At 31.9% G+C, this 15,834-nt stretch overlaps 1 protein-coding gene across 7 annotated transcripts; it reads right to left on the bottom strand.

Annotated features, from left to right (window-relative positions):
• Window positions 1-69: 69 nt before the first annotated feature.
• LOC120330798 (kinesin light chain 1-like) lies at window positions 70-15,321 on the bottom strand. Of its 7 annotated transcripts, none has more exons than XM_039397726.2 (17): window positions 15,035-15,320; window positions 14,768-14,891; window positions 14,371-14,520; window positions 13,857-13,943; window positions 11,043-11,197; window positions 10,419-10,580; window positions 10,148-10,235; window positions 9,936-10,037; window positions 9,219-9,392; window positions 8,744-8,873; window positions 8,196-8,289; window positions 7,736-7,747; window positions 7,073-7,181; window positions 3,191-3,310; window positions 2,465-2,619; window positions 1,785-1,845; window positions 70-1,256 (listed from the first exon to the last, which is right to left on the bottom strand). In XM_039397726.2, exons 1-17 carry the CDS (start codon window positions 15,211-15,213, stop codon window positions 1,215-1,217), a joined length of 1,944 nt encoding a protein of 647 aa, XP_039253660.1. In that variant the 5' UTR covers window positions 15,214-15,320; the 3' UTR covers window positions 70-1,214. The 7 variants fall into 7 exon arrangements, with proteins under 7 accessions (XP_039253660.1, XP_039253663.1, XP_039253664.1 ...); XM_039397729.2 differs by having other exon boundaries at window positions 3,191-3,280; XM_039397730.2 differs by lacking the exon at window positions 1,785-1,845 and having other exon boundaries at window positions 15,035-15,321.
• Between the last annotated feature and the right edge of the window lie 513 nt (window positions 15,322-15,834).

Below are 15,834 nucleotides of genomic sequence, written 5' to 3'. Positions count from 1 at the left end.
CTCTAGATTAGAACAAGATTTCTCAAATTGCGAGCAACCCAAAAAAATTATGTCCCCAAACTTCCCGTGCATGATCAAGGATGGTATATTTTAAACATCAATTATATTTGTATAGTACACACACGCGCATACATAAGATGGAACAACAGTGCATGCATAAGACATGGTATATATTAATAGACTAATCAGGTAATTATACTTCACCAAACTATGAATAGACAAGTTGAAATTCTGCAAGCATTGGTGCTGTGTATTAAGCAACGTATGCAATGCATCATCTTACTTCTCTTGAATAAGGCATAGCAGAAATTCGTGATAACACAGTACTACAAAATATTATCCCGTAATTGACATAATAGATAATTGAGTTTTAACAAGATAGATGAATCAGTTTAAAATATTTAAAAAAAAAAGAAGCCAAACTAGAAGATTAGTGTATTGCCTAAAAGTATGGTTAATAATGATTTTGATTATATAAACCTCAGCAAAAAAGTTTCTAGAACTATAGACTTTAGATCGCACCATCATCCTCAGTACCCATTCAAGGAAATTTACAGTTCCATCGATTTAAGTTGTAAGTTGTAAGTTGTAAGAAAACCAATAAATTTGAAGTTGAGAGAAATCTGAGAAATATGGGAATTTTCTAATGATTCTGATGAAGCAGTATATATATATACAGAGATAATCTAAAATTATATTTCTAAAGCACGAAAGTTTCACACCAGGCAATGCCATGAGTGAAAAATGAAAGATGCATACGATTAGCTGTCCAACAAACTACCAAAAAAATATTGTTTCTCAACTGAATAAATTGTGTAAACAGCATCACATAGTTTAAAAATAGTCCTAGGCAACAAATATGCAATCTCTGATTGATTCCACCGTCAAACTATAGATACTAGGTTGGTGGTGACTCAATGAGATTCAACTGAAACGAACAACTAATAAAATTACCAGTGTGTGTGAATTTGTGACAGTTGTAGATGAAAAAAAAGACCCCAAACAAAATATACCGGTAACCTAAGTATAAGATTAATATAGCATTGAACTGTCTAAAAGTTGCCATGAATGGGTGAACCAAGGTAGCAGGATGAGATAAGTCATACAGAATTTAAATTATACAATCATAAAATGAATGTAATTTTACAACAAAAATATAACAATGAACATTAAATATTTCAATAAATTATTTTACAGAATCGATATAGAAGAGATCAGGGAGCTTCTGCATGGACGTTTCCTTGTCTTCTTGGGTCCTGTAACATAAGTTTATTCCACAATTAATAAAATTAGGATTGCCTTCAACAGAATTCCTACGCAACCATTCACTACTGATTATGAAATTATACCAAACATCAATCTGGTCACAAAGAGTATATTTTTCTATCAATGATTAGGAAAATAAACACTTTTAATAGTGTGAGCAAGACATATTTTTATCGAGTGCTTGACAATGTAAAATTACTGGACTGTTTGTCAATCCTCCAGATCATCTAATCAGGTAATATTTTGAGATGGAGATCATCTAATTATCAAAACTTGTGACAGTTCAGCCAAATTTAATAATCTTGAAGTAGTGTTAAGTGAAAAAGAAAAGTACAAATAAAAATAGCAAAAGAAATTAAATCACCAAATCTACTGAAAAAAAGTCTTTGCTTCTCATTTATAATTATTCTGAAATATGTTTCATTATTGCTAAACGAAATTTTATCTTTATTTCTTGGCTCTGTATATTTAACTTGGATGTATAAAGCCCAATGTCTTACACTCGGCAAAATTCTTACTTGGTATGTTGGTCCATCAAACCTAGAATTGAGTACGCCAAGAGATGTTGCCCGTTTCATACTATCGACGATCAAATTTTGCGTTTCAATGTTCACGATGAAATGAAGACATGCAGATGACGAAAATAAAAGTAACAAAATTCAATCAGGCAAGTTGCAAGCATGATGCAAAAGGTAAAAATAGAATAATGAAAATAAAAATTCAAAGACAATCTAAAATAATCCAACTCAATGTTTCTAATGGAAGCTGTTTTGATTGAAATTTCCGAAATATATGAAGAACTTGTTCATGTTCCAGAGGTAAGATTATTATGATGGATACTATAATATTCTGTGATGAACTGCAAGGTTTTCCTCCCTATTCACTATATACCTCAGATCCATATGTGGGAGGTACAGCAAGGTTACTTAAACTAGATAGTTAGCATAAGCTCTTCCACAAAGAACTTACCGTACTATTAAAAAAGGGCAAAAAAAACCTCTTTTTCACAAGATTAGAAATGTGGATGTCTTTATACAAAAGGATATCTGCTCGATACTACACACCAGAAATAAGATTACCACATGAAAGGATCATGCAAGAAGTACGAATAAATGAAAAAATTTCTGAGAGAAGGTATCTGTACTGGTTTCACAGATAAATGGAAATTTCCATGAAATTATGAATTTGTCATTTATACCTAGAAGATCCGGTTGGAATTGCAGGATAACGACGTGGCTCTGGTCCAGGGGGTCCCGACCCGGTAAATTTGCTAACAAGCTTGGCACTGCTTTTTCTTAGTGATGCACGTAGTCTATTGAATGACCCACTTCTTTGTAATGCACCACTTCCATCCTGCCGAGTGAGTGAGGTTGTTTTTATGTTATGACACAATGAGAAGTGAATGATAATATCTTCAGATATTTCAGGTTAAAACATACATGCAGACCAACAAACAAGCATGACATGTTCCCCTACGAAATCATTTCTATAGGTTGTTGAAATATGGAAATTTATGGTTGCATATGTTAAGTCTATAGTCCTGGATAAAGAGAAGCCTTCTTATAAATTTGTACATACAATAATTCTGGATAACAATCATATGAGGTTTTCATTACAAAGAGGAAATAATACATGGAATTATAGTCAGATTATAACATTCTTTGACAATTTTTTACATCTCACAGTCATACAACGCTAACATGCATGTGAAACATAGGACGATAGATATATGGGTACTCTTCAGTAACACAGTTTTTCTAATGGAGAGTGGGGACTTCATGCACCATAACAAAAATTCAACAATGAAAGCATAGAATGGCAAATTCAATAATTTGTGAAACACTTCATTCATTCATGAAAAGTATGAAATACGAAGCAAAATTGCCATATATATATCGCTTGTAACATTAATGAATGCACTAACCCCACTCCATTCAGCAACAGCTTCGTCCGGCTTGTTTTCTTCTTTAGTATAATGAACTTTTGGTTTGTTTTTGTCAGCTAATTCAGTAACCTGAGGTTTTTTATTCACCATTTGCAATGCCTGCAAATGAGAAATTACTTGCTCAATGATATTGTTTTATTAACAATGATTATCTTGTAATAGGGAGTATCAACAAAAATAATGCCTGGAACAACAGTAGATACATGTTAAAAAAATACGGATTAACCAGAATATAAGTATTCATGCATTCATCTAGTATTTGAAAACAAAACAAACCAAAATTCTAATGAAAATGCAAAGTAATGGTTAAAATAATTGAATATTTTTTAATTTGCGCAGAAACTTTACAACTCAAAAAGCTTTTCAATTTAAAATATTATAATAGATTAGATCCTTTGTATGGTAAAGACATTATATAATAAATTTTTCTTGTGTGAAAACAATAATTTCATTTATCGAAACTTACAAAAAGACTTTTCAATTTCAAAATCATTCTGAACTACGTTATGTAAACAGTTCTAAATACGCAATGAACTATTTTTCAATAGCGTTTATAGAATAATAGGTTTAGTTTAAAAATTTTGTATTATTTTATATTTCATGAGCTTGATAACAATTAATTAATATAGACTGCAATATATCAATAAATTATCAACTACAAGAAGAAACTAAACTACTACTACTACTAACAAAAGATATACCGGTAGTAAATTTACTAGTGATTTGCATATCAGATTATTTATTTAAAGAAATAACTAAAGAATCCAGTGATTTTATAATCTATATAAGGTAAAGGGGTTTAATGAATGCAAAACGCCGGAATCTCTGGCTCTAAGTTACGTGAAATATTTGCCATAAAAATCGTTGAATGGGTCAAATTTTTGTGATGAAAAATGTTCTAGGATTATTCAAAATTTTAACAGTTTGCAAGGCAGAAGAGTACTCAAATTGTTGACACCCCAAGTTCATGATACGCAAAATCACTAGTAAAGGTATGATAAAAATTTTCTAATACTCACATAAACAAAGGTTGAAGAATCATTCCATGGTGCAAGATAATGTGGATGCAAAATGAAGGAAAATGAATAAAATGTTAGTTTGAGAAAGTAAATCTAAAGATTAGTAAACCCCATGCAAATAGGTGAAATAAGCCTGCAAGTTCAGTCTTCTTTACTAAGTATCGCATACATTTGGAGTAAAAATTTTTCCAATCATTACTCAAGCGAAATTAACTGATCAACCAAATTAAAAATGCATTAAAGAAGGGCAATATCTGAAATTGGCAATAATATAGGCATGTAAACGGACACTTGCTTGACTGTTATGGGAAAATACAGTTATGTGTCAGAAGAATTTAAAGTATGCCTACATAATGACTTAAATATTGAAGAGTCAAAGATTTACACAATGTGATATTGGCCAGACTTTGAATGTAAAGATGGTTTAAGCTTGGCCCAATTGAATCTCATAAAATGATTGGTATGTTTTCTCTCAGATATATGGTTGTCTGAAAATGTTAAACTGTGTTTCAGATGGAATTAAGAAGTAAAATGGTTAGAAATGCAATGAAAGTGTTATGTAGTTTAACAGTCATTTTCAAGCCAGTATTGAATCCACATAAGCCTTGGTAATAGATTAAACTCATTGAAAATTACAGTTTTAACTCACCGGTAGTATAAGTGAAAAATATAGCACCAGTTATTCCAAAAATACTCAAAAACTCTATAAAGATTCATGCCTTATCATTAGGCACCAATGAATCCCATGTACTATGAGGTCAATATTTAATGAAGGACTGTTTAATAATGATAAAACTTTATTCCAAAAAGCTAAGATACTTGTGATATTATCTCTCAGGAGAAGAAAGGTTCAAACCAACATGATTCGAACAAAATATAAACTTATGAACACACACCAGCCAAATGATATTTCTATTTTTACCTTGTTTATACATTACTATTATATATTACTACCTATGTCACATGATACTGAAGTCGAATATTTAACATAAAAACGATCATATTAAAAACTGAATAGAATTACTCAAAATGAAGCTACTTTCAGAGTCAAAATAATTAAAATAGTTTAAATCAGAGACAGCCTGAAAGTTAAAATATCGAATCAAAATTGAGATTATATTTAAGTATGCCAATGCAAAGAAAAAAATAAATGAATATGATGTGTTTGAAAAATGTATTTGTTAGATTACAAAAGTGTGATATTCAGTTGAACTTGACTTTGCAACAACTTGAATTTGTTTCACAAAACAGGGAATTACATTAATAAATAGCTTCTCTATCAAGTTTATACCACAAATAAATAGCATAATTTTTACATGTTCATATTGGTTCAAGCATGGTATGTTTCTCTAAATAATTCCCAGACTGAAATTCAAGACAAAGAAAAAGAATGCATGATGTGGAACATCATGAAATATTCATCGTGTCCTTGAACCAGGGAGAAAACAATCGATTAAAAATGATTCTGAACGCACTGCGAGCTCATGCATTTTTCATTGCGTCAAACATTCGCCATCATCGCAGAAGTAACGAATGTGAAGAATTATTTAACGGAACCTATATCTACTGCCATATTATAGTCAAGCAATTGAATTTATCACTCAAACATAAGGAAGCTATTTCACCATGCTTATGTGGTACTTCTATTTAAAAAAACCTCACACATGATCTTTGTGATATTTCTTTGAATGTGTTTGCAAACAAGTACATGGCCATATATGATTTCAAGAGAGACGGCTGTAGCAAATTTTAAACAGATATTGTATGTATATGATATTTAGCTAAATATGATTATATTAATACACAAGAACACATGCAATATTATCAAAACCCATTAATGTTGATTGTTAAAGAACATTGTAAGTGCAGAATCGCCACCTCAAATTATGCAAATAATTCGGCCGGCGCTCAAGAAGTGTGTGTACCAATATGGAGATAACTAATTTTGTTCGCCTACTTTACATTAAGTTGTGTAAAGGGACTGAAACCTATGGGAAGGGGCCCAGGAGGTGTATTCACTGTGCTAACACGGATAGTTCCTGAACTCGTAATAGAAATAAAATAAGGGTAACCTGAATAACATTATGGCTATGGCCTAAACCTAACCTGGTACACACACACTACATGGTAGTACCAATAATTCTGGAACCCATTTTCAAATTATCCCTCACATCAGAGGTCGGCAACCTTTTGTCGCTCGCGGGCCCCACTTATTTTTAGAAAGTTGAAAACCCTAACGGATGATACTTTTTATAATAAAAATCAAGCAGTGATTCATATCTCAATAGAACAAAGATTTATTTCCTCATTGCATTGCATCTCAAAAATTGCAATTTGAATATTTTCGGCGCCATTGAACCCCTTGCATTTAGCATCAACTTTTCTGCGTTTTGTTGCCATTTGTCTAACCATAATTAAATTATAGGCCCAATAAACGAGTAATTGTGAATTTTATAAATCTCACAATAAATTCTGTTACGTAACGAATATAATCGTCAAAACAGCTGTTTTGTTACTATAATTCGGTGAAGCGTCGCATTACTTGTAGGTTGCCGACCCCTGCCTTACATTATCATCAATGTTTAAACAAATCTAATCTTTGTGTATTAAAAAATAATTCACCAAAGGATTTAAAACTCGCCATGTACAGAAAAAGAAAACTGATGTTCACGCGAAGCAAACAAAATAAAACAATTAGCTTATTTCTAATCAATCGGGATTCAACATCTGTACCAAGCACTAGAACTAATTACTTTAACTTCGCAGTCAGCACAGCACAGCACAACTTCTTAAGCAAAATCCTAAACGAAGAGTTAAGTGCATTGGCAAATTATTCACAAACCTGTCTGCTTGATCTCATTGCACAGTTTTCCAAGGTTTGAGCTGCCTCATATTTTCCTTGTCTTCTGTATAATGCACCAAGATTCTTGAGAGTGGTTGTCACAGTTGGACTGAAAAAGTAAAACAAAAATATTATTTTATGTAACCATATGCAGCATTATTATTCACTACATTTCGAAGTTTTCTTCATGATTTGTATGATGCAGATAAAGGACGAATAAATATCATTATTAATGAGAAAGTCTAACTTCCAAATCGTTAACGAGACTTTGACCTGTTAATACCAAATTATATCAGAATAGACAGCAATACAGAAAAACAATGGGACAAACAGTTCATGCAAATATATTAATCGATGACAAATATAAAAATTTGTGACCATGAAAGACAATGTAAAATTGGTGAATGGTGATGACTTATTAAATGGGCACTACATCAAACTGTTGCCTAAATTTCATCCATTGTCATGGCAATAACTGTCTGTTACTCAAATTAAATATTTGCTGGGCTAATCAATAACGACCAAAATCAATGGGTTTCCACATTTTACTGTAGCAAATAACTTCCAAAATCTAAAACTTTTTAAAAAAAACTTTCATTAGAATACATACAACACATGTACGAGGCGACCAAGTTAAAACCCACAAACAATATATTATCATACCTGTCGAGATTACTGTTTGTAAGCATGTGTATTAAAAAATTACTTATATTATTTTGTAAATAGCAAAGAAGCAAACAGAATAACAACAAAATATACAGCTAGGGATGCTCAAGCAAAAGAAATATCATTTTTTTTATATCTCATTATTTCTAACAAAACATTGCGTTTTATCAACAGAATTCATAATTTTACCAAACCTGAATCAAAATACCAAGCGTATGATAATGGTTGGACTAGACCAAAATTTCAATGTGCAATTAATTCATTTTCGGTAACTTTATTTATAACTTTAAAATAAGACAAACACTATGATTTTAAGTCGAAAATAGTTAGTTTCCAGAAACAGCCATTATAATTTCCCAAGATTTCATTTTTTGAAAAAAGAGACATCATCGCCCTATATATAAATACTATGTGTTCAAAATAAATAGAATTAGCCTATCAAATTCCAAAACACAACCTGTCAACTTTTGCAGCTTTGTACCATCCGCCATATTCTCCGTATGGTGCACTGTCCTTGTGCTTTCCACTGTATGCTGAGGCTTCTCTCTCCTCTGTTCAAAAAAATTCATTTGGTGGATTTAAATACTTATTTGGTAGCTGAATTTTGAAAATAAATATTTTACACTCCAGGAGTGATAGCACTGACGAATGGGTACCAGGTGTGTAGGGTGTGTACCAGGTTAGGGTTAGACCATAATTTTGTTCCGATTTTCCTTATTTTAGTTCTATTACGATTACGAGTTCTGGGACTGTCTGTGTTAGCCAGGTGAATATACCCCCTGCCCGTAGGTTTTAGCCACTTCACACAAAACTTCTGGAGCGCCAACAAATGAGTATCCAATAACTGACTTCAAGATATGTTACAGACTATAAAAATTGTCGATGATTCAGCTATTGTTCTCTTCAAATACAAATCTATTGCTTCCTAATCTGTCATTTATGATACTGGGATTCAAACCACTGTTGGTTGTAATTAAAAAAATATCCGAAAACGAATGGACATACCAGCATGCATCCAGATAGGTTTATTCTTCTCGTCAATACTTCCAAAATCTTTCTCATGAGCTTGAGTTAAGACTTGTTTATAAAGAGCTTCAGCTTGTTTGAATTTACTTTGTTTCATGTATGCTGCGGCCTGAAATTGAGAAATAAAACTAATTATTATATTTGTCAATTCGATCAAAATAAAATGCAAAACATTTGAAGTAAGGAAGTTTTAGTGAACAATAGAGGCATTAGAGATCATAAAATAATGCGTGTTGTGAAATAGACATAGCTGATTTAAAACATCCAAATTATTTCCTAATGACTGAAATTCTGTAAATAAAATCCAGCAAATAGAAAATCCTGCAGAAGTAAAGATATTGGACACTGGCTAGAAATTCGATGCGAAATAGCTTCCGTCTAAATAGTAAAAATTATCAAATCTTTGCAACTTCAATTTGTTGTGGTGATAAATTATCATAAAGAATCAACTCACCAGATTATTTTTTGTTTTAGCTACATTTGGATCATCAGGTCCCAAATTAGTTTCATAAATTTTCAGAGCTCTCTGATAATACTTCTCGACTTCTTCATATTTACTTTGATTTTGACATAGAAGTGCAAGATTATTTAGTTGTTTCGCAACGTCAGGATGATCTTTACCCAAAACCTGAGATAAGAAAAAAATTATACCAAGATCAAGCTTGGTTGCTGCATCCGGATCCCGAAGATTCCTGCTTACATTTATTATAAGAGCTAATTGTTTGAGATATTATTTATGGTTGTCAATTATGAAACATGTTTCTCCATGGTGCTTTGGTGGTGGAGAAAGTACTAGATTATGTGTATTTTGGTTTACCAACTGGATATAGATTCCGTATTACGCATTTGGCATGATATGATTGAACAAAAACGCACCATATAGCATAAAAAGGACACCCTGGAAAACTGGTCATTGCTTGTTCGGTTGACCTGATTTTTTATGAACTTAAATAGATGTGGCCCACATATTTGGCAACTGGCTTCATGCTCCATACGTTCTGCATATATAGTTATAATGTAACCAATGATGCCATGATTAAAATTATATTATCACACAGGCTTACATGAAGGTACATCCTACGAAACGGAACTGCAGGAAGAAACAAATACCTATTGGCTAAAGAGGCTACAGAAATTGTAAATAAAATGAAAAGACAAAATCAATATTCACCTTTTCTCGAATTTCCAAAGCTCTTTTGCACAGTGGCTCAGCTTCTTTATATTTACCACGTTTTCCATATAATACAGCAAGATTATTGAGCGTTGCAGCAACCTGAAAAATTATCACATCCTATGGCATGGCATCATATTTCAAGTATAGCTGAATAAATTGTAAACCAATTCACCAAGGAATAGCATTATACAAAAGTTTCAATGACTTACAGCAGGGTGATCAGGTCCAAGTGTTTTTTCGCGAATGGCAAGAGCATCGTTCAGTAGATTTCCTGCTTCTTTGTATTTATTTTGATCTCTGTAACAAGAAAAATTGCTCTGAATAATTTTATAATACAGGTCATGAATTTTTGATAATAAATGCAGGCCAGAAATTTCAATTATCATCAAGCATTCAGTACATCACCCAAAATAAATTATAGAAACCGTAATAAAGTAGCAAAGAAATAAAAATACGAAAATCTTAATAATGTAAACAAACCTGTAGACAAGTGCAAGTATATTAAGCATAGTAGCAACATCAGGATGGTCGTGTCCAGATGTCTTTTCAAGATCTTCTAAAGCTTGCTTACATAACGGAACAGCAACCTCATAACGACCTTGACTCGCATATTGGATGACGAGATTGTGAAGAGTACGAAGTCTAAAATTAGAAAATTTTGATGAATATTTGATTTTGGATGTATTCATAGAATTTGGCTTATTGTTGGAAAATGTGAACATCAACAAAAATAATGCTTCTCTAGTAGCCTATCTAATGATTGTTGAAAGCAATTATCACCAAAGTATTTCAAGAAAAACATGAGTTCAAGTTACATGAGTTCAAGAATCAAAAAAGTATGTTTTCAACATTCTCTCAAAATAGCTTTATCCACATTTCACCCTTTTGGGTTGAAATCTCTCGAAATCAGTTGTTTAAAATAGAAATAAACGTTCAACTTTCAATGTTTTTTTTTTTAATTGTTATTTCACCAATGTACCCATTTTAAAAGACAAAGTAGAATTCCAAAATATAAAAAATCCAACATAGAATATCTGAATATATGAAGAATTCTGACAGAGAAAACTTCATTTCAGTATCACATATAAACTAACTATACACTACCTGGCAGGAATCTCATATCCACCACTAGCAACAGAAGCAGCACTACTATGGCCAGGTGGTGTTTGTGGTATTGCACTTGATGTTGTTGTTTCCGCCTCTGTTGTATCGTTGAATAGATCTTCAATACTTCCACCAGCAGAACGTGTGTCGTCAGCCTGCAAAGTGTTATTCAAGTGGTAATGAAATATCAATACATGAATCAGGACTGAATATATCTGTATCTGTATGATATTTTCATTTAGAGAAATGAATAGATTTGACACAATGACTCCAAGATAACCGAACTAAAATCGTTCAGTTTCAGTTATAATAAACTCTCTCATACATGAGAATGAACTCAGATTCACAACTCATAATAGAAGCTTGAGGGAATAAATTTACCCAATATGTATGAATAAGTGTTATGAATCTACAAAGCAACAGATGTACTGGTACCAGACGATTTTATCTCTTTTATTGAAACAAAATTCAATAATCATTAACTATGCATGACTGAGAACAGTATATGGCAGGGCTACCTCAACTATTTTTAACGAAGGTCCGCAAACAAAACTTCAAAATCATTTGGGTCCGGTCTTTCCAGAAATGATATTTCGGCATCCTTAAACGAGCACTTCCTCGACCGACTAATGATTAGTAGCAAATTAAAATTGTTTATTATGGTGTTATAGTTCTTTTCGTATATATTCAAAACTATGAAAGTCATTTTATAATAGGAAATTCAAAAAGTTGGGCTAATGATCCCAAATAAATAATTAGGTGCGGTCCAAATCCAATACTCGAAAGGTCCGGATTCGGACCGCGGCCCGCCAGTTGAGTAGCCCTGATATATGGTGCACATTTCTCATCACAAAACGTAATATTATGATGAGGGGTTTTAACAAAATTGGTTAAATTAAATAGAAAATCAAGTTGAACAAAAAATTTCCATTGAATTCAGATAGTCTACTACCGGTTATTACGAATATCTATTGACAAACACTGCGGCATTTTGAAGGCACTTAGGTTGAATAGAATCAAAAATACAAGATTAGAAGGAATCAGACAACGTTGGTTGCATATTGCTTTAAAACAGTGAGTGTGAGTGACCAAGCAAACACAACATTAGTAGTTTTATTCACTCACATAGATGTAGTAAATTAATTTAATCAATGACTTTCATTAATTAAGAACCTATGCTCCTTCAGTAATTAGACTACAGGCTATGGTAATTATAATATTAAAATATACACAATTAAAATAAGATAATTTTATACTAAAGCCGCTCGTAATCAATTAGTATAATTGAAGAGTTTAATTAATACTTATAGCTCAGAAGATTTGATTTTTACATGAAGTATAATAATGAACCTATCGGTATTTGAATTGCAATAAGGTCATAAAACCGATAAATATTTGAAGTAATGTTATGATATTAGAATAATAAAACCACACATCAGTATGAAAAAGAGCAGAAACCGTTTGTTTAGCACTGTTATCAATGTAATGAATTGTTGTTTGAAACCTGAAAGTTATATATCAATTTGACAATTTGATAAAAGTTGTCAACAATATTTGCTTGGCCACTGTTGAATATTTGTTGAACTTGCAATTACTCAAACGATTACCACGCTTTATTTGTGTTTTCATACAATAAAATGAATTGGTAATTTGCATTACAATGTGCTCGATAACCATGTTTGCTATGGTTCTGTGCGGAAAAACCTACCGTAAATGAGAAGCAATAGAGCAGCAAATCATTGGATAGAAACTTTTGTTGCCTAGTTTACAATAATAGTTAGTTAAGATATTAAATAAGTTGACTTTTTAATTTACATATAAGTATCAAACTTCATCACCAAGTTAATAAACATAGAGATCACAATCACATTTAAAATGATTCAAAATATTCTTATAACAAGTTTCAAACAAAAAAGGAGCATTTTTATTACGGCAAATTATTATCGAAATCATGATTCAAAGGTAAAAATGTTCTCAGTAACAATGTTGCAGTGAAGCCATCGTTATGAATATTATTAAAACAACATCATGCTATTTGCAGCACAATTGGAAAAATATAGTGGTAAACTCCATAATATTAATAAACAATGATGTGCAAAAATATATAAATATATTACAGCTGTCCAGTAAGCTTTCCTAGTTTATAGACAAAAGTTACACAGCAAATGGCCCAGGGGAGTAGAGAACAGAATTCCCTGCTGAATAATGTATAAGTTATACCATAAAATATTGATTTGCACAATGAAGACTTCAATTATTGATTTCATCATTCTAAGAGTATATCTGACATTAAACTAAGATAAATCGTATGAATAAGTATAATTTATTTTTGGACCATGCTTGGCAAGAATTATAGTGCACATAAAAAAATAGATTTTTTGCCAAGAAAGATGCATCCACTTTGTGACCAAATATTAGAAGTACGATTTCAATAGTGATCAAGCATGAAGTAAGCTCAATACTAACGAGATAAGAATAATCAATTTTCTACATTCAATTCTTATTCTGTGAAGCAAAGATCAATAATATAAAATATTAACTTACAGAGTATTGCAAATACTCAGAGTATATTTGAAAAAAAATAAACGTAATAGCCTACTAGTTTTTTCTTCCATATTTACATGCTAAAATTTGATATTGATTGGTCCAATCTCAACAACAATAATTTGGCAAAATGATCCATAAACACACTTCGTGCCAATTAAATTAATAAAGTTAACCTAAGCAGGGTTGAATGGTAAATCCTTCATTTTCATGAAGATATCTGCAGAAACAAGGATTAAGATGTGAGATAGAATTTGTTTGATAACTTACTCCTTGAGTGTTTGTTGTGTCAGAATCATATTTTTTCACTGAATTCATAAATTCAAGATGCTTTTTCTCTTCTTCCAATTGTACAGTCTGAAAATAAATAATAGTTATTCTTGGAGGTTTTCATTTGATAAAACTGAACTTGTAAACTACTGCTTGCAGTAAATCAGCAAGCAAAAAAATAACCACCATTACTGTGCAGGCTGTGCCTAATAGAAGTCTAGTAAATACTAATTTCATACTGATGGCAGAAACAGGATAATTAATATTACAAATACTTGTGGAAACAATATTTTAGTATACAAAAATTAAAATATCCTGAAATGTGGCATGTTAAACAGAAAAGTTATCAAAATTAAATTTGGTAAAGCAGAATGTTTGAGATAAACATTCTTTTTGAAGGGCGAACAAATTTCTTTTTTTAAACACCAGAAATATTTTTCATCAATTCGTTTTGGACATCCCTGCTGTAAACTATGTTTAAGAATCTCAACTTCTAATATCTTTCTACCCTCACCTTCTGCTCGGACAGTTGTAACTTTTGTTGGGTGTTTGCAAGTTCATCCCGCAACCATGCATTCTCTTGACATAGACGACGTACTTGTGCTTTCAGTTTCTGTTTTTCCGATTCCACAGTATTTAAATGACAAGCCAATGATACAATCATCTACAAATAATTTGAAGTTTACATAGTTTCCTGAATTTTGTTACGCGAATAAAAAAAATGTCTATGTTGAGATGTTTTATTTTTTTTTTCAAATCTAAACAAACAAAAGGTATATTTTTTCTAAAAATTTGATATAATTACAGGAAAGTGTAATGATTCAAAATTTAAAGTCAACTGCAGAAAATATGTGAAATATGTAAAAATGTAAAAACTAAAGGATGATAATAGAAAGAACATAAAAACATACTTCTGCTTCTCCCAAACCAAGCTCAATCATTTCCAATGACTTTTTTATAATATGTGATTTTTCTTCAACAAGATTTACATCTTTGTCATTTTCTCTTCTTATTGCATTCAATGTCGCAAGAAGACTAAAAATATTCAATTTGTAGGAAAAATAAAAAATTAGTCATTATAAATAATATATAAAGATATAACATTTGATACAAGTATGATATTTTAATATTTGTAGCAGACATGACATTAATTAACCAAGAAAAGAAATACAGCTTACCTGTGTAATATAGAATTATGCTCGGTTCTCAATTGATCCAAGCCTTGTATAACATTTCTTGTATTCTGTAGAATAACATCTTGTGACATTTTTACTTCACCATTTTGTGTGGAATTTAATCCATCATTGCTTAAATTGACAGCAGGGTCATCCTGCATGACCATTGTTCCTCCAGACATGTTGATAATTCACCAAAAAGTATCACATCGATGATAAATTGGTCACAATTTAGAAATTAGATTATTGGTCTAATCTGTTAATACAGTACCGTAATAACTGAATAAATTGAACATATCTTTGACCAAATACAGAAAAATAAAGAACTGAAAAATGGAGAATCAATTGGGGTAGTCTACCTAATTCTAAAATATTTTTATACCTGGTACGGTAGTATCTACGTCTATACCGGTAGGCTACCTACTTTCAATGACGTAATAACTGAATACCGGTAATGCCCGGTATACCAGTATCAGAGTATACAGACTTTTAGAAGGATAGGATAGGATTAACATATTTATCCCGGGGGAGAGGAAAGTCGATAAGACAGCTTATCCATATGGCGAACCACGGCCTCTCGTCCGGTTAGCATTCCAAGTCGGGTATGGGATTAGTTTTACTGTATTGTTTGTTTTTCGGAAGCATGGACTTGGTGGTGGAGGAAGCCGTAACCGACCAGCGGTTACGTGAACCACCCAACGACGGCGAGGAGTCCAGCAATCCTCTCGCACATACAGACATAACCATCCCTGCATGGGATTCGAACCTGCGAACCCACGCAGAGTAATTAGAGGTGCGGTGGC

Source organism: Styela clava, chromosome 6, assembly GCF_964204865.1.
Source record: "Styela clava chromosome 6, kaStyClav1.hap1.2, whole genome shotgun sequence".
In the NCBI taxonomy this organism is placed as follows: Eukaryota; Metazoa; Chordata; class Ascidiacea; order Stolidobranchia; family Styelidae; genus Styela; species Styela clava.
The sequence above is the reverse complement of the archived record's forward strand: the minus strand, read 5'-3'. Positions and strand labels throughout refer to the sequence as shown.